Source organism: Choloepus didactylus, chromosome 6 (genome assembly GCF_015220235.1).
Source record: "Choloepus didactylus isolate mChoDid1 chromosome 6, mChoDid1.pri, whole genome shotgun sequence".
In the NCBI taxonomy this organism is placed as follows: domain Eukaryota; kingdom Metazoa; phylum Chordata; class Mammalia; order Pilosa; family Megalonychidae; genus Choloepus; species Choloepus didactylus.
Genome location: NC_051312.1, coordinates 134292927 through 134311242, shown reverse-complemented (window position 1 = coordinate 134311242; position 18316 = coordinate 134292927). Strand labels below are relative to the sequence as shown.

Below are 18316 nucleotides of genomic sequence, written 5' to 3'. Positions count from 1 at the left end.
AGAGAATGAAAAGATAGTAGGATCAATTGATTGATGGTTCTAGTGACAACAAATAAATGTAGTTTGGATAGTAGAGGGAATGGCCTAGAAAGATATGGGTGGTTGGATAGATGCAGTTTCAGTAGGTCTGGGTAGAACCTGAGAATTTTCATTTTTAAGTTCCCTGGCGATGCTAATGCTGCTGTGGCCCATCTTTGAAAACTACTGATCCAGTAACGTTGACATTGCCAAAACTTAAAAGTAGTGTTGCAGAGTTGACAGTGAGCCAGGAGACAAAATTGTGAAGTAAAGGAGAGTGACTGGCAATTGGTACAAAACTTTAAATCAGGAACAGGTACATAATCTGATGACATAGATTTAAAGCTGGACATTTTTATGGGGACTGGTTAGAAACTGTGTGGCTGAAACAATGGCTGTTAAAATGAGATTGAGGCTAGGCTAAAGGCAGATGTGATGGGTCTCACATGTCAATACTTTATTAGTATTAGGGCCTTTTTATTTGGTAAGCAGGCCAAGTGTAAGTTACCTGCTATGGTTATTATCTCTGGTGGTACTGTTACTATATTCACCACAAGAGTGAGCATAATCCTACAAATTCACGTTCTGATAGAAATAAAAACCACACTACTTAGGAAATATTAAGTCCCACAAAGCTACATAACACCTTAAGTAAGATTAGGTAGGCTGATACCTGATGGGACAATAAAGCTTAAATAACTTCATAGTATGGCAAAACAGGAATGAGAACCTAAGGAAAGTAATGCAGAATGAACTGTGAAAACATAAAGCAGGCAGGTCCACAAGAAGGTGGTCGTGCATAAAGTCAGGACATACCACAACATGGGATCATTACCTTAGCCCCACCTGTAGTTCCACCACTTACTACTCATGGGATCCTAGCCAAATCACTTAGTATTTCTGTTGCTTAGTTCCTGATTTGTGAAATGGTGTCATTTATGCCACATGCCTCAGAGCAAAGTTGAGGGTTAAATGAGATAGTGTAAGTCCTCTGAAAATGTAGAGAGCTATATAAATATAAAACACTGAGCCACCCTTAGAAATCGGGAGAGAAGAAATATTTAGGTATGTAAAAGATGAATGGAAAAGGAGAAATAGTTATCCTGGTAGAACAATGCTGAGGTGTACAGAACAAAGGATTAAGTACACAATGTGGACAGTTTCACATGGGTCTTGAAATGATGAAAGCCTAGTAAAAAAGCTTCACTCTTTTAACATTTATGTTGAAGAACTTATCTTTGTAGACTGCTGTTTCCATAGAGTCACACCTTTGGGCCACAGTAACTATTACTTGTATAACTGGCTTGAACTTTAGCAACTCTACTCTTCCCTCTCCTGTTTCGTATCACTGAGTATCTGTACTTTTACGTACTAAGAAAAAAGCAGGATCATGTTTATATGTGTTTTTGTTATATGGAATTGAAGTCACTTGCTGATATACTATACAAACTTCATTGGTACCGACATGGGAATGTATGAGCGCCCATGGAAGGTGAAAGACATAATCATGGAAGTTTTCGGAACCGAGAGCCCAGGTTGTTGGATCATTTTTATCAATGGTTCTCAAACTTTAACATGCATGAGTCACATGGATAGTCAATTAAAACACAGATTGCAAGATTGCACCCACCTTATCTTTAGATAAAGTTCAATACTTAATGCGGCATAAAAGGCACTTCATGATCTGGTTCCCAGTATCTGGCTTGTTTTACTTCACTATTCCCCTCTGCATCTGGTGAGTCAGTCACACAAATTCTTTCAGGACTTCCCATGCACCAGACTTTTACTAGCTTTCGCAAAGGCTGTTCCATCTGTCCCATTTACCTTGATCCATTCTTGGCTCTTATTCTTCTTCTGGTCTACTTGAGACACTACTTCCTCTGACAGCCTTTCTTAAACTCCCTTCTCAAGTCTGGGTTAGATTCTTTCAAGCATACCTTCCACTTCCCTCATTAGAGCACTTCTCATGTTACTATAATTGTATGCTTAATTACCTGTCTCACTAGACCAAGCTGTAACAGGTAATATACAGTCTTGTTCACGAATGTTTCTTCCGTTTAGCATAGTGCCTGGAATTTGGGAGGTGCACAATAAATATCTGAATTATACTCAAGTTGCCAGTGGCAAACACTTGGCATGCGAAAGTTCAATCAGTGAAAGATAATCTAAAGAATTCTCTGCTATGAGACAAGGCATTTGAGGTTAGGAGGGCAAGAAGAAACAAGCTTGGTGAAGCCAAGTGGCCACTTCAAAGAGCCCACTGCTATTTTAACGTAAAAAATTCCACACATGCACTATTAGCCACAGTGGAAATGAGAGGTATGCTGTATGGCAAAGGAGGAGGAAGTAGCAGTGAAGTGAGTAGTAAATGTTTATTCTGAGGACTGTCTGATGACTGTGTGGTTATAAAAAAATCATGAGTCAACTAGGCCTTTGTAGGTTCCTACTAGTGCTAGTTGACGTCATACCTTAAAAAAATTTTTTTTGGTTAATTTTAATACTCACTCATGGTATAAAATACAAAAACACATAAAAACAACCATTAAAAAAGTAGGCACTATCTTTTCAGACTTTTTGCTATGGATATTTTTAAAGTTATCGCACACTTTTTGAAAAGAGGTAGTTTCAGTTTTGACCACCTGTGTATTAAATTGCAGATGCAGTTAAGTTAGGCAATACTTTATATTTCAGAAGAGCAGCAGTCTCTATGGAGACTTTCTTGCCTATTACTTAGGAAAGCTATGCTCTTTCTTACGCTAAAGCAGCAGTGTTCTAAATGCAGTGTAAAGGTGGGACTGACTGGATGAAGAATCAATACTATTAAAGGAGTAATACTATATTGTGAGCCGTGATGCTTTACAATAAACATGCAATCAACTTTTGGTTATCATCACCTGGTACTGCAGGCTTTGCTATGGCTGCAAGAGTTACACTGGATTTCAAAATATACCAATCGAGCCAACCAAGGATTAAGATCCCCAGGAAAAGCCAATTAGTGAATGATCAGTCTCCTATATCCTCAAAGTTATAACTTGGTTTAAATATCTATAGGATATTTTACTTTTGCAAAGATAGGTTCTAAAAATCATAAAATCAGACCAATTAGGGACTTAACACCTATCAAAATCAGATGATATATATTAAAATGCAGGTCATGGATGCCTTTCACTTTGTCCTGTTAAAGATGTTACAAAGATACACTTAGAATACCACCCTGCTATTCTCTCTTGGGGCGGCTGTATTTAAGTTGACAAGAAGTAGCTCCAACATTTACAGACAGAGCTGCTATCAAAAGGGCCTTTCTGTGATTTTAGCAAAGAGAAATCATCCAAACTTTATTCTTTATGATCACTGACATGATTTAACTACATCACTTTGGCACATGGTGTTATTATTTCTTCTAATATAGCAAGTTCTAGTCTTCTCAAGTCCTTTTCTGCTACTTTTCTGGAAATAAAGCTTAAATATCATATACTTCAAACCCTAGTCCCAAGCTAAAATGTTCTCTCATATATACACATAACCAGCTTGATATATTCACAAATATCCTTTCCAATTTCAGGCTAAGCAGAGACATGCATTTAGAGCTGTATTAATGTAACCAAGCAAAAGACACATCAACTTCATGTCAAGTTCATCTTAATTGTGATCTTCCATGTAGTGTATGATAGAGAAAACAGTGAATTTTACACATTATCTTATTTATTCAGATAGCAGCCTGATCACACATGGTCCAAGAACACTCAAATATTAAACCAAATATAATCAGATGGTAAAGATTTGTCTTCAAACATCATAGCCAATGATGCCACGCTTGCCTATGATCTCGCCGATATAAAACCACATCCACACCTCAGTGGCCACCAAACCATTCAGCAGAGCTTCCTAAAAAAGAAGCACAAATTTTAAGATACATTTTTTTTTTATATACTTAACACCATGCTTCCTCAGGATTAAGTGACAGAGAATATAAGGATGCTAGTCAAAGTCAAGAATTACTGAGGTTAACTTTTGTTCAACTGATGAGAACCCTTGAGCTTTCAGTTACATAAGGTAAGTAGTCCAGAGCTTATAAATTCTTTCCAAGCATTCTTTAAAGACCTGAACTGATTTAACCCTTTCATTATTAGTTTATGGGATACTTTATGAGCCCTAAAATAACCCACATCCTGAAAATAGCTGACACATTTAGACAGGACATTCATATGAAAGGATAGATACAGAAAAGCAAGTCTCTGAATGGACATGTCTGTCCGGCTAAAAAAAAAATCTGCTGAAAGATGAAGAGCTCTATCTTTCCCTTTAGACATCATTTGTATTCATTTATTATGTGGCTCAACTCTTTTCAAGTATTCAGTAGCTACTCAGTTTTCACAACTCAACATTTTCTTACTTCGAAGAGAGAAAGTACATATCTGGCTCCAGAAAGAAACTGTTTCATGCAAGCACAAATTTCATGGATCTCCATACTCCAGTTGAAAAAAATACCTTGCCCCACAAAACTGGGCATTTCTAAGTAAAATTTCCCCTTCAAATTAAACAAGAAGTAATTGGAAGTCATTAGAAAAATAATTATATTTTCCATGGATATATATTCTAAAGGAATAATTTAGTTATTTAATAGGCTTTTTGTATCCTGTGCGTGAATCAAGTAAATAAAAATAAAGTTCCGATTCTTAAAAGTCTTTAGATTTTATCTTCGTGCAAGTCAATATTCCTTCACATCATTGCCAGGTTTTGGTGTTTTTTCTCCTTCCACATGAATTTTAGCTTCCTGATTGTGATATATACAAGAGACCTTTTAGCAAACTGGGGATAATTCCATGGCAGATGAAAAAAGGTACAGATTCAACAAAGCAAGCTATCCTATTTTAGTATCTAACCAAAATAGAAAAGGGGGAAAAAATGTTACCTAGTAGAAATGTTCACTTCTTTGTTACAGGATAAGTCTACCAAGACATAAAATAGCCCAATTATTTCTACCCAGATGACAAAATTAGAAAGGTAAATATCTTCGCAGGCAGTCAAAAGAGATAATATTCATTATGCTGGGTTCAGCCTTACTGGAAAACACATATATTAATCAAAACAATCAGAAAAATCCCAAGGGAAGACATTTTCTGTTATGCATATACATTCTCATTTAGACCATAGTTACCTTAACTGTGAGCTGTTTGAAGCTACCAGTTTGAGCACTATTGATTATTTTTTTTAGGCTCTGAATAGCTGTAGGGATCTCAGCAGGGGTTGGAGGAACCAGCTCAACTTTGGCGTAATGCCAAAATGTGGCCAATCGAGGCTTTGAGTAAGTCACAGCAGCTGGAAAACAAAACAAAACAAAACCAAAAAAGCCAGGATGAACTCACTAGAGACCGAAAGAAGCAGATGTGTGGGCCGGACACAAATATTTATTCATGCATCACATTCATTCACTGCTTGTACCAAATGTGCACCCGGTGTGAAAAGTCAAAGCTGCTCCCTGGTAACAAGAGGCTTTTAAAGATCAGAACACCTGTGTCACAGGGACGTTCAATCAGGCAGGAAGCTCAACATTCAATTATGCCAGGACTTCACTACTGGCCAGCCTGCTATTTCATTTATGAATGGCAAATACAGTTAACTGTAAACTCCTCTACTAGGTGTTAGATACAAAAACAAGAAAACAGCAATTTTACCATATTTTCTTGGTTGAGAGACCAGAAAATTTAGAGGAAAGAGGTGAAGAGAGGGAAGGAGCTATGTAAAAGACACCCTTAAGATTAAAACTTGTCACAATATTGGCTACAAATCCACATGGAATTACAACAATTAGCACCCATTTTTTGGTATCTTCATCAATATGTGCTGGATTAAACCTCTCTTTAACAAAAGCACAGCTGCTCTTCCTTCAAAAACATCACAAGTAATAAAAGTAAAGACTACATTTATTGTTGGGAGCAGCCAAATCTTCAATCTATTACTAAGATGAAATTCCTCAAGGTATTTACTGTTTCAGGAGAAAAAGATCCTTAACAACTAGGGTAAATGTAAGACTATGGTAGTGATTTTGGCAAGAAAAAGGCATTTTATAAAAAACATTACAAGAGAAACCTAATGAAAATAGCATAAATGCATGAACACCCATAACGTGTCTATTCAAAAGATGGGTTATCCAAGGTTGTTCTCTGAGCTTTTTCTATCACTAACTGACTATATTCGGGTATTTCACTACTTTTAGAATTATTATCACCATCTTCATCTGTGCTTGGAGCCGTGGGTAAGTTTTTAAGCCGACACAAAGCTCTAAGAGGTAGTTCTAAATAGAAGTGTCAGTAGCTGTAAGATAGGGCAATCAAAAAGTACAGTCTTGAGGAACAGTCAACCAAATGTCTTTAAAACTATCTTTAACATACAGGTATTTCATTCTTTAAAAAAAATGAACCAGCATACTGCACATAAACATTGCACTTTAGCTGGTAAATTTGTTTCTCAGGGGTATAGGTTAAAAACATCTGCAACTGCTTTACATGTTTACAGTGGATGAACAAAACTTAAGTGAATGAATGGTGGATGGTGGGGCCCAGGTTTCCCACTACAGAAGAGGGAAGTTAAAGATGAACAAATGCAAGAATGAACTTGGTGGTACTGGATTAGAGTTGGAGACAGCTGTATGAACTCATCTTTAGCAATACACACCCACACACAGATGGATACAGACAGAAACTGTTACATACATGTGTATATACATGGGTTAGTATACATACTTATATTACCTAGCTCTGTCTGCTGAGAGGGTGTAGAAGCGATGATATCCTAGTAGCAAGGAACATATCCAGTGCCCAGATCTTAAATACCATTGCCAGTAAAAGGAACCAGGGCTCCTTGGAGAAATGGCTGATTTTAAGGCTGGGACAGGGAAAATACAACCTGAATGTGAACCATCTTGTGGTACCAGAAAGTAAGGAAAGGCTTAAAACAACAACAACCCACAAAAAAATTGGAGCATGTGGAGGAAAAGAGGTGCCAACTGAAAGCTAGAGGCTAGATTTACTTTCTTCCAAAAAACAGAGTATGGAAAGGGAAAAATAGTGGGGAAACCTATCAGATACTACTTTAGCCACATGACGTCACCAGTGACGTCATGTGGATATCATGTGCCTCCTGATATGTGATAAAGGCACTTCACTTCTGTAGTATTCCTTCCAAAAACCTATAGCTCCAGTCTAATCCTGAGAAAAATTCCAGGCAAATCCAGATTGGGGACATTCTACAGGATACTTGTGCAGTATTCTTTAAGGCTATCGAGGTCATGAAAAATAAGGAAAGACTGGGAAATCGTCACAGACCAGAGAAGACACAGGGAGACATTGCAACTAAATGCAATGTGGTATCTTGGATTGGATCCGGAACAGAAAAGAGATTAACAGAAAAACTGGTGAAATCCAAATAAAATCTCAAGTTTAGTTAACAGGAAAAACAAAAAAAAAAATCAGACTCTGTGACCTTTCTAGGTATAATTTGATGATAAAATTACTTATTTCCATCAGTTTCTTTGCTCCATCTCCACCCCCCCCCGGAAGTAACAGCTAATAGGTAGTAATGTTTATTAGGTATTTAAAGTTCACATTTAATACACTGAGTTATGCTACAAAGCAAGATGTATTTCCACTTTAACATCTGGGCCACAGTGAGTCCTCCTTTCTGAGTACTTTCAGAAAAACAGCAAGTTAGCTTTCAATTATTCATACTAACAGAGGGAAGGGTTTATATAATATATTCCATAACAAAAATTACATTGATATTTCTTTCTTTTTGGAGGTTATCATTAAAACTAGTTTGCCATCTCCTAACACACACCATCTAAAAGATATGAAAGTCATGCTTTGGAAAAAATCTATTTGAAAATTAAAAGATTTGCTTCAAACCATCCACTAAATCTAAAGACTGAAGCTTCTAATCTTTCTCTTCTTATTTATATAAAGCTGTAGAGCTTTAACAACAGATATCTTGATGAGCCTTAGCTTGTAAACTTGAGAGAGCCTTTGGGAAAAATGTGCAAAATGTCTCATTAGACTGTCGGTTTCTGTAGGAGGAGAGAATCACGTATCTGGCACGGTAAAGCCTCCAATAACTACTCAACTGTTTGGCTACTAATGGAAGGGAGATGAAAATGAATAAGAAAATACCTACCATACAGTGAAATAAGTTCAAAAACATCACACGTGTGTGTTTTTTAACAAGCACTAAAAAAAAAAAAATCTGCGCGAATGCAATTTAGAGATCTGCCCTACAACACCTTTCTAGACCCTAGCACATCTATTAAAGAAACTTACTGCAATTTAAGTCGAAAATAAAATGAATAGCTTGCTACCCAGCAGATGCTTGAAATATTCAGTAACACTAGACTACTATCCAGGGCTATGAAAGAGCGGTTCCCAGTGAGGCTTTGGCTTTTTAAACTGAAAAAACTCCACAAATACTATACTATGACAATGAAGATTAATATTTATACGCATTCATTTCTATGCTTACTAGGGCAGGGACACTCACCCACAAAGTTCAATTTCACCTAGCATTTCCTTCCCATTAAAGCGGAAGGACCTCAAAATCTGGCAAGAGCAGACAGCAAAGTCAACGTTCAAAAGCTCACCCATCCTAGAGACTTCCAAATACTCCAAAGAAAACCATACAGTCTGATGAGGCCGAATTAATGTGCTTTCACATGTCGCTACCCTTCCTCTTCCTAGCTCTCCTAAAAGGCTCAATCCTTCCATATTCCTATTCCCAGAGATCCAAGGGGGCGTAATGGCGGCTGCTGCTGAGAACTCCCGCTCCCTTCACAATACCTCTCTTTACTGTCCCGGTTAGAATCCAGAAACTTCTAGGTTGTATCGAGTCTAAGCTGCAGAGCATGCAAGCAGAACGCTAGAAAAAACCTGCCTCCTGCTCTCTCCACCTTCGGGCCATCCCCAGGCTTCCGCAGGCCCCTCGGGGTAGCGGAGCCGCCTTCTCACTAGCAGACGCTCATACGCGCCTCTCTGTCCGCCGAGGTACCCGCCTCAGCGCCCTGACACTGCTCACCGTTGACCAGCGCCGGGGCCTTCTCCGCGAGGTTTCGGACAAACTGGGCCATGACTCCAGGATGGATAGTTCGTCGGCCCCAAAAGCCCACTGAATGTCACCTCCGGGAAGGACCCGCTGCAGGACCCCGTCTCTCTTCCAAGGTCAGGTCTCCTCTTTGAGCGCCGGTTCAAGATATCTAGGTGTCCTACTATCTTTTCGGAACTCAGTTGGTCAGAATTTTTGTTCAGTCGCCGAGGAGAAAGTAGATATTTAAAGATGAGATCCCAGATCGCGTGAAGGACGATGGCAATCCGCAGAGGAACAGGCACTTTTTGGGACAGCCACTCGCGGAGGTCCTGAAGGCCGGCGAGGTGAGGAAAGGCGCATGCGCCATGAACTACGGATGCTCGCCTTGGCGCGTATCTTTTCTGCGTAGGGTGTTTTTTTTAATTATTTTGAGAGAACGTGGGAAGTCAGCACTGGAAGGCATCATTTAGATTTTCTGGACCAGCACCATTGTTCTACGGAGGCTGAGAGGGTCCGAGGCCAATGATGAAGTTAGGGGCAGAGCAGGTACCACACAATTCCTTAGCTGATGTTTTGTAATCCCAGTCTCCTTCCAACCCCACCTCCCGCATCCTGTATCAGGATTGGAATCCGATTCCCCTAATTCCCTAATCAGCCACAAGGACCTATGTGGGTGTGTAAAACAAAATCACATTTACTGAGGGCCTCCAGGTTGCCAAGCATTTTGAAATTTAAAGAAAGCCCGTGTTAGGTAGTGTCCCCATTGAGAATGGAATTGATAAGTGAGGTGTCCAAGGCTACATAGCTAGTGAGTGTCATAGTTGGGATCTGCAAAGATTGCAATTTAAACAAAGAAGGAGCATCAGTATCATTAGGCATGGTGTTGATCTGGGAAGACTTCCTAGAGGAGGAGATCCTTAAAATGATGTATAAGAGAACAGTATTATACTACAAACGATTGGAACTTATAATTTAGTTTAATGTGACTGGAAGAAAAAAATGTATGTAGGGAAGTGGCACTTGATGAAAAGGACAGAAAGATAATGTACCTGGGAGGCCCTGAGAAAAAGTAAAATGCTAATTGAAGGGATGGTTGGAGAGGTGGGGAGAAATATTGGGAGCGATATCAGAGAAGCCAAGAGCAGCACCATAAAGGAGTGATTCAGCTGCCTCAGATAATGAAGTCACATTAACGAAGAGAAAGTTAATGTAACAATATGGAAGTCTTCTACAACATTAACTAGAACAGTTTCAGAGAATTAGTATAGAAGCCAGAGTGAATGAGTGAAGAAAGGAAATGTGGTTATAGAGGTATCTTAAGTCAGAAAACCAAGGGGAAGTGGAATTCAAGGGAGAGATTGAAGATAGCAGGGGATTGACAAGATTCCTGAAGAGGCAGGAAGGTTGGTGAAGGAATTAGCCTTAGAGTGGAAGGGCCTTTTCCAAAGATGGGATGATGGGAGAGAAGCTTGAAAGTGGAGATTCTGAGTCTCTAAATTCCCAGTGAAGTTGAAGGCAAGGTCATCTGAGTGTGAAGGGTAAATGTGTGGATGGGCGAGAATTGGAGGAAAGAGGGTAGTTTGGAATAGCTGTTGAGAAAGTTAAGGACACGTAGAGGAAGGGTTGCTAGGCAATGTTAGTGATCACAAGTTTGTGGTCACACCACTCTAAAGATTCTGTCATATTTCTACAACAGTGGTCTCTAGCTTGGATATTAGAGCAGAGGGGAATGGTTGGGTTGATTTAGGCTGCCTGGCCATGGCAGAGGTCATACCAATAAGGGACCAGAAAGGGGAACATCATAGTGAATTAATAAAATGAAAGACCTGGGATTTTGGCCAGGTAAGAATAAGAAAAGTAAAGCCAAAAACAAACTGATTAGGAAAAACATGCCCTGAGACTTATCCTCTAATTATAACCCCAGGTTCTTCTCCAGAATCCTGGCAAGGCAGGTTAGGTAAGCCAGGTGGTACATATTTGAGACTACCTTAAAAAAAAAAAAAAGCTTGAGGGTCACTATAGCCAAAAGGTGGATACAAAGGGGAGGATCCATCAACAGATGATGGATAAGGAGGATGTGGTGTATACATACAATGGAAGGTTATTCAGCCATAAAAAGGGATGCAGTTCTGATATATGCCATAACATGGGTGAACCTTGAAAACATGTGAAATGAAATAAGCCAGACACAAAAGGACAAATGCTGTATGATTCCACTTACATGAAATATCTACAATAGGCAAATTCCTAGAGGCAGAGAGTACATTAGAGGTTACCAGGAGCTGGGGGGTAGAGGGAGAAATGGGGAATTATTGCTTAATGGGTAGGAGTTTCTGTTTGGGATGATGAAAAGGTTTTGGTAGTGGATGGTAGCACATTTTAAGTGTAATTAATGCCACTGTATACTTAGAAATGGTTAAAATGGCAAATGTTGTTATATATTTATATATATGTTACCACTATGAAAAAAAAGCGAAGGTCAGAGTCCTCTAAAGTTTCTGAAGTATTTCTGAAATTGCCACTAACTTTTTTTTTTTTAAATTTATTAGAGAAGCTGTGGATTTACAGAACATAGAACAGTCATACACAAAATACAAGATTCCCATATACCACCCTATTATTAACAGCTTGCGCTGGTGTGGAACATTTGATAAAACTGATGATAGCATTTTTATAATTGTACTATTAACTATTAGTCCATGGTTTAACTTAGGGTTCACGGTGGAGTGAATCCCATGGATTTTTAACAAAACTTTTATTCTGTTACCCTATGCACAATCTAACATTCCCCCTTTTAATCCTAGATATATATTTCAGCGCTGTTAATAAATTTAAGTTCACAATGTTGTGCTACCATCCCCACCATCCTTAATCAAAATATTTCTGTATCACTCCAAATAGGAACCTGGACATTTTAAACCTTAACTTCCCTGTCTCCTGTTATAGGTTAATATGTTATCCCTATCACCTAATAACCTATATTCTAGATTCTGGCTCGATGTTTGCTTATTTTAATTATTTCATATCAGTGAGATCATACAATATTTGTCCTTTTGTGTATGGCTTATTTTACTCAACGTTATGTCTTCAAGGTTCATCCATGTTTTTGCATGTATTAGGACTTCATTCCTTTCTATGGCTGAATAACTTTTCATTATATGTATACACCACATTTTATTAATCCATTCATCAGTTGATGGACACTTTGGTTGCTTCTATCTTTTGGCAATTCTGAATAATGCTGCTGTGAATATTGGTATGCACATCTCTGTTGGAGTCCCTGCTTTAAATTCTTTTGGGTATATACCTAGGAGTGGGATTGTCAGGTCATATGGTAGTTCCATACTTAGTTTTCTGAGGAACCGCCAAACTGTCTTCCACAGTGGGTGCACCATTTTAAATTGCTGCCAAAAATGAATGGGTGTTCCTATTTTTCCACATTCTGGTGAACACTTGTAATTTTATTTTATTTTTTAAATAGCAGCCATTGTAATGGGTGTGAAATGGTAGCCACTAGCTTTTAATAACGTAATAAAGTAAGTGATGACAAAGGTTGTTAAGTCAGGTGTTCTTTTATTAAATACAAGTTTCGAACAAACACCCCCAGGTAAGTTTGACAAGAAGTAACTTTCCTGGAACATTTCAAAATACAGTTATTTTATTTCAATCAACCTTTATATTGTTTTGTTTTTCATTTTCTTTGTTTCTGGGTTCTTTTCTTACTTAGCAGTTAGAGAATGTGTTATTTCCTCACGACATCAATAGTGAAGCATTAGCCTCTGGCTTGTAAAAGCATCCAGTAGACTTATGCTCTGTGCAATGGCTGCTTAGCAACCAGCATCAAATAAGTAAGGAAGCTTTTGTAGCGTGTGATACCATATAAGCAACTGGCACCTTTACCTGCTTCATTAAAAAACCTTTAAAGTTTCCTTCAGTTTTCACATATCTATTAAAAATTATATTTAAAAAAAAGCTCAGAATGCTTTATAAGATTTACTTAAATAATTATCCAGACTTAATATTACCCTCTTGTAAGTTATGGGCAGTACCAGAGCTGATAAAAAGTCTTCATTTTTCTATCATACTCCAGCAAAGCCAATGCATAAATAAACTAGGTATGTTAGGAAGTCTGCTCTAATAGTTTCAGAACTGCTGCTGCGTTCCAGATTATAAAACACCTCTTTAAGCTTCCAAGTGTGTATATACACTATGTAGTATCAAGATGGTAAGTATTAAAAGTCTCATTTTTTTTGGATGAACTTAAATTATTTCACAGCTAGAAAGAAAAAAGGCACAAAGGACATTTTGTTTGCTTATGAATAGTGGCCTTAAGCTATACACTTGCCTTTGTGACAAATTTAAAGATATTCAGCAGCATTAGTGGTGCCAGAGCCGTTCATAAAGTTTCAGGAAAACAGCTGGGGGGTGGGAAAGCTTGCCAGAAAAGGCCTGCAATCTGAAGACTAAACACAGAAGTAGAATACAGAGATAGTAGAAGCAGCACAGAGGTTAACTAGAGAGCTGCTGGGAACAGCTGCCTTCTGAGGTTTTGTGCCCACTTTTCCCTCCAATTTTCTCCTGTAAAACTCTGTTTCTTTCCCACCCCACCCCCTCCTTTTAAAAATGAAAACATCCTATTAGATTGGGTTTGGAAGATAAATGCAAGTAGACAGAAGCTTATTTTATACACAATTCATTCTCTGAAATGAGGAAGATAATAAATATGGTATGAAGCACATTTTAAGAAAATAAACAGATCCTGTTGACCCACGTGTTAAAGGCCCAGGGAGCACACTGAATTAATATCGTACATTCTGCCATTTGCAAGAAGGTCCTACACTTCCTTTTTCATTTGTAAGCATGGCAAAAGACAATATCTACTTTATATCTAGTGTGGGATGCCCTCTCAGATTCGAGGTTTTCCAGCTGATACCATCAAAAACACATCAAGGATTGCTTATAGCAACTTGTGTTGGAGTATCATAAAACTACCATCTTATCTGAAAGAGACCATGGCTAATAACAGTGTCCTCTAAATGAAGCAGTGACCCTTGTTTTCAGATCAGATCACTCTCATTGTCACTTATCATATACTCAGCCTTAGAGGGAGAGAGAGAAGGACAGTCCATAGGGGAACATGCCTCATTCAGCATGCTCAGGTGCACAACTGAGTAGGGCCCTCCACCTACTAACTACAAAGGGCTAAGTGGGTATTTAAAATGGTTTGCAGACAAGGTTGTGCTCAAATCCCTACTTTGTTAATTGATGACCTAAGGCTGAGTTAGAAGCAGCTCTTAGAATTCAGGTCACAAGGCCAAACATTAACTATGTACATTTTATAGTTTCAGAATTTTATTTATCTAGAATGAGTGTTAGTAAACATGGCCACACACCGCATACATTTTACCATGTAAGAGACAATACAAAGTGGTAGTCTGTTTACACTAGGCCAATATAAAAAAGCACAGGGTATATACATAAACTGAGATATACTATTGATATTAGTCTCCTAAAATGGCATTCTTCATAGTTAAAACATCTGTTGCTTAACTCTTCGGCTCGGGTCTAGTCCTTGCAGCAACACATTTTCATGGGAGAAAAAAGGTCCAGCATCTTCTATTTATTTTCCTCATTTTAAAATAAAGTGTTACAACTGCAAGTTTGCCCTACTAATCCTTATAAAAATATTCTAGAATTAAGTTTTCAGTGGAGAGTTTTTGTCCAAGATGGTATCTTTGAGTTACAAGATAACACAGAATTAAAGGCTACCAACAGAAGTTGCACAAGATTCCTTTTTTTTTTCCATCTTGTCTATCATCTCGTTCAAAAGGGATACATAAACACTGAGGTACCTGCTTTCACGGGAAGTTATTCGGTAACATTACAGAGCTGTAATAAGGAAAAAGGACTGAAGCCCAGTTCCCGAGGGCTAGTTAAAACCTCAGTAACAGGTCTTTCTGATATTCTTTCTGATGATATCAGCTGTCAGTGAAGTATATGACATCATAAACTTAAGAGCAGTGCTCACCAAAAATGTCTGAGCAGTACTCGGAAGAGAAACAGTAAGGTGGCAGGAAGTTTTAGTAGTTGACGTTAACATAATTAATTTATGGTAAGAAAAGGAAGAAGAAAGAATAGGAAGAGAGAACAAAGAGTGAACATTTGTGATAATCTCCCAACTTGGTGATGCTATAATAAGTATAATTTTCAGCAAGGCAGGGGAGCACATAAAGTTCTTAGGAATCTTAATGATCATAATTTGAGTAAGAGCAGTTCTCTAATTTAGTATAGTTTAAAAAAAAAAAGAATGAAAGAAAAAGGAACAGAACTAGAAAGAGAGAAACCACAAACAACTGTTTATCTACACTCCGGGGGTGTTTTTGGTTTGTTTAGTTCACAGTATTTATTCAAGTTGCTCCTTTTGTTGTTTCCTCTCTGCAAGCCATCGCTGGATTTTTTCTTTTAGTTCTGTGTTCGGCCGGATCTGGTCCATGGTGAGGGGACTACGGTTAAAGGGATCTGTTTGGTCACTGTGTCAAAGAGAGAAAGGGAAATGGGGTTATTTCCACAAATTTTGTCCTAAGACAAAAAGAGAAGGAAACCTGGGTATCTCACTTTGACTGAAACTGAAGCTATAGTGACTAGTACATTATAAGGTTGAGTGCAGTGCTAACTTGGGGTAAGAAAGAACGATAGAGAAAAAGAGTGATTCAGGAGGGTAGTACGTTTTTGTTTTTAAGGCACAGATTACTTAGCTACTTTGTCTCTCTGTGTATTAACAAACTTTATCTCCACACTGCTGATCAGATGATATCTGATTCCTCTACTGGTTTACAAAATGCTATTCTTCTGTCACTAATCTTTAGATTTCCCTATGGCACAGAGACCCTTGTACACACGTCAGTGTAAAGAGCTGTGCATGTTTAAAGTGACAGATTCTTGAAACAGTGTATGATGTTTGAATTATAATGTATGTAGTTATATATAAAAAGGGACAAAGCCTTATAGATTGACATTGGATTTAGTTAGCTGATTGCTATACAAGTAAATGCATGCTGCAGTTGCCTAGCAGGTAAGAAGGTTTGTAACACACATACTTTCAGGTCTAATGTATCTTTTCTCTGTAAACTGAGGCCAATATAAAATATAAATTTCCACTGACACTCTAGAAAAGACACTACGCAGCACAGCATCAAGCACACAGTGAATGTTTAATGCTAAATACCATGAAGTAGAAAATTCTGTCAATATTTTAAAAAACAGTGTTTCCTGAAATTTGGGTCAACTTAATTTTAAACAGCAATATTCTCTCAGTACCCATTTCTATCTAATGCTGTATTTAAAAGTCAAGAGGCTGCTTAAATAGCTTGTAAGATACTACTTATGGCTACTGTTCCTGTCTTTTCTGTAAATATCAGGGGAGTAAATGGTCCAAAGAGCAGGAAGACTAGGGAGAATTCATGGTCAACACCACTGAGTACAACTATAGCAGCAGAATAAGGTTAACCCATGTGGTAAGTATAGGATAAAACCTGAATTTTTTAAAAAAACTTTCGTCTTTGAAAGTAGATTAGTGGTTTCCCAGGGCTGTGGGGGTTAGGAGGAAATGGAGAATGACACCTAATGGGTGTGAGGTTTCTTTTTGGGGTGATGAAAATGTTCTAAAATTTACTGTAGCAATGGTTGCACAATTTTATGAATATACTAAAACCCACGGAACTGTACACTTTAAATGGGTGAACTGTAAGTTGTGTAAATTTCTTAATCAAGGTGTTACTTAAAAAAGGAGATGAAGCAAATATGGCAATACATTAATATTACCTAAATCTAGGTGTAGGTGATATTCGTTCCTATTATATTTTTTTCTAATTTTCCATATGCCTTAAATATTCCTAATAAAATTTTGTTTTTTTTTTAACAAAACAAAAAACAACAAAAACCATTTGTCTTTTATAATTTTACAACTAAAATACAATTGCAGATGAACTTGTATTCCAGGTTGATATATTTTATAACATGATGTTGATAGAAATTATTTTCTTAAGGAAAGAAGAGGTAAGTTTAGAGCCAGCATTTCTCAACAAGCTATCTTGTTTTGGATGTTTAAATCCTTAACAATCAAGTTACATAACTCCATCAACATGCTCCCTTCCCAATACATCAATGAATTAAAAATATGCGGCATAATGTAGAGTACATTATCGCTATTTGGAAGAAGAGATGTTAGCAAACAAATGTATGTCTGTGCTCATGAGTCTGCTCTTTAGGACTGGCATACCTGAGCAAATGTCTGGCAATGGTGGACCTATCCACAGTAACTCTGGAAGATGGCAGCACCACTGGGTCAGACATCAGTGTGCTCATGATGGGATCCAGGAACTCATCACAGGCATCGGCGTAGGTCTCCTCTTCCTGCTGCTGGAGGTCTGCAAGAGACTGAGTGCAAAACACCTGGCAGTTAAGGTGAATTTATGGTGCAGCTGAATTCAGAAGGCTCAAAGTCTTACCTTAATCTTGGTCCTCAAGAACCCGACAGTGGCAAATAATGACAAATCTCGGCTTATTTTCTCAAGACCAAGATGGATATTAAAGGAGCAAATTTAGCCCTGAGCCCTAACTCTGAGATGGATTTAACTGTTAGCAGGAAAAGGAGTAAACACAGAACATCCTTCTGGCAACCATCTTGTTGTACATGTCCTAATTCAAAAGAGGGTAGGAGGTTATTATTTGCATAATTACAGTGTTATCTCGTGGCCTTTGTCTGAAAAGCAATTTTTGATTTTAGGTACATAAATCTCAACAGCAGCCAAACTTCACATATGGAAATAGGATTGTCAACTGTCATACATAAATTAGGCACCAAACAGGTATAGGAATTTAAAAGTGGTTTCAACCTTTGATTCCTTCACAACTCTGGTTCCTCAGGGATCCATCTGGCTAAGCTCTAAGCAAAGATGAAGCCCAACTTAATAAATAACTTCAATGAATCAAGAGGGAACATTACTATCAATAAGAAAGGTTTTCTGTTAGATTTCTGTACCATGATTTTTCCTTTTCCACAACTGCTAATGGAGCTCTGTCATACTCCAACCAAAGGGATTAGCTGAACACAATTCTTTAATCTTTAAAATGTACGCATATTCCAAAATAAGCCAACCACAAATACAGAGAACAGAGAAAATCAATAAAAATCAATGACTGAAACTGATGAATCCTGAATTCTATCTAA

General features: G+C 37.9%; 2 protein-coding genes across 3 annotated transcripts in view; both read right to left on the bottom strand.

Annotated features, from left to right (window-relative positions):
* Positions 1-3698: 3698 nt before the first annotated feature.
* On the bottom strand, positions 3699-9342 carry ATP5MG (ATP synthase membrane subunit g). The gene is made up of 3 exons (XM_037841632.1): positions 9079-9342; positions 5177-5337; positions 3699-3903 (listed from the first exon to the last, which is right to left on the bottom strand). Exons 1-3 carry the CDS (start codon positions 9128-9130, stop codon positions 3805-3807), a joined length of 312 nt encoding a protein of 103 aa, XP_037697560.1. The 5' UTR covers positions 9131-9342; the 3' UTR covers positions 3699-3804.
* Positions 9343-12640: 3298 nt separating this feature from the next.
* UBE4A (ubiquitination factor E4A) overlaps positions 12641-18316 on the bottom strand; it is a 30772-nt gene continuing 25096 nt past the window's right edge. For both annotated transcript variants that reach the window (XM_037841630.1, XM_037841631.1), the window contains 2 exons: positions 17366-17523; positions 12641-15617 (listed from right to left, as the gene is read on the bottom strand). In XM_037841630.1, coding sequence (XP_037697558.1) covers positions 15491-15617; positions 17366-17523 — 285 coding nt within the window. In that variant the 3' untranslated portion in view covers positions 12641-15490. The remainder of the gene's footprint in view (positions 15618-17365; positions 17524-18316) is intronic.

What these genes read in the sequence shown, in the direction of transcription:
- ATP5MG (XM_037841632.1), bottom strand. Translation starts at nt 9,130, where the DNA reads ATGGCCCAGTTTGTCCGAAACCTCGCGGAGAAGGCCCCGGCGCTGGTC. An exon ending in GGCCCCGGCGCTGGTCAACG is followed by an intron (nt 5,338 to 9,078) that starts GTGAGCAGTGTC and finishes TTTGTTTTCCAG; the next exon opens with CTGCTGTGACTTACTCAAAG. An exon ending in TCAAACAGCTCACAGTTAAG is followed by an intron (nt 3,904 to 5,176) that starts GTAACTATGGTC and finishes CTTCTTTTTTAG; the next exon opens with GAAGCTCTGCTGAATGGTTT.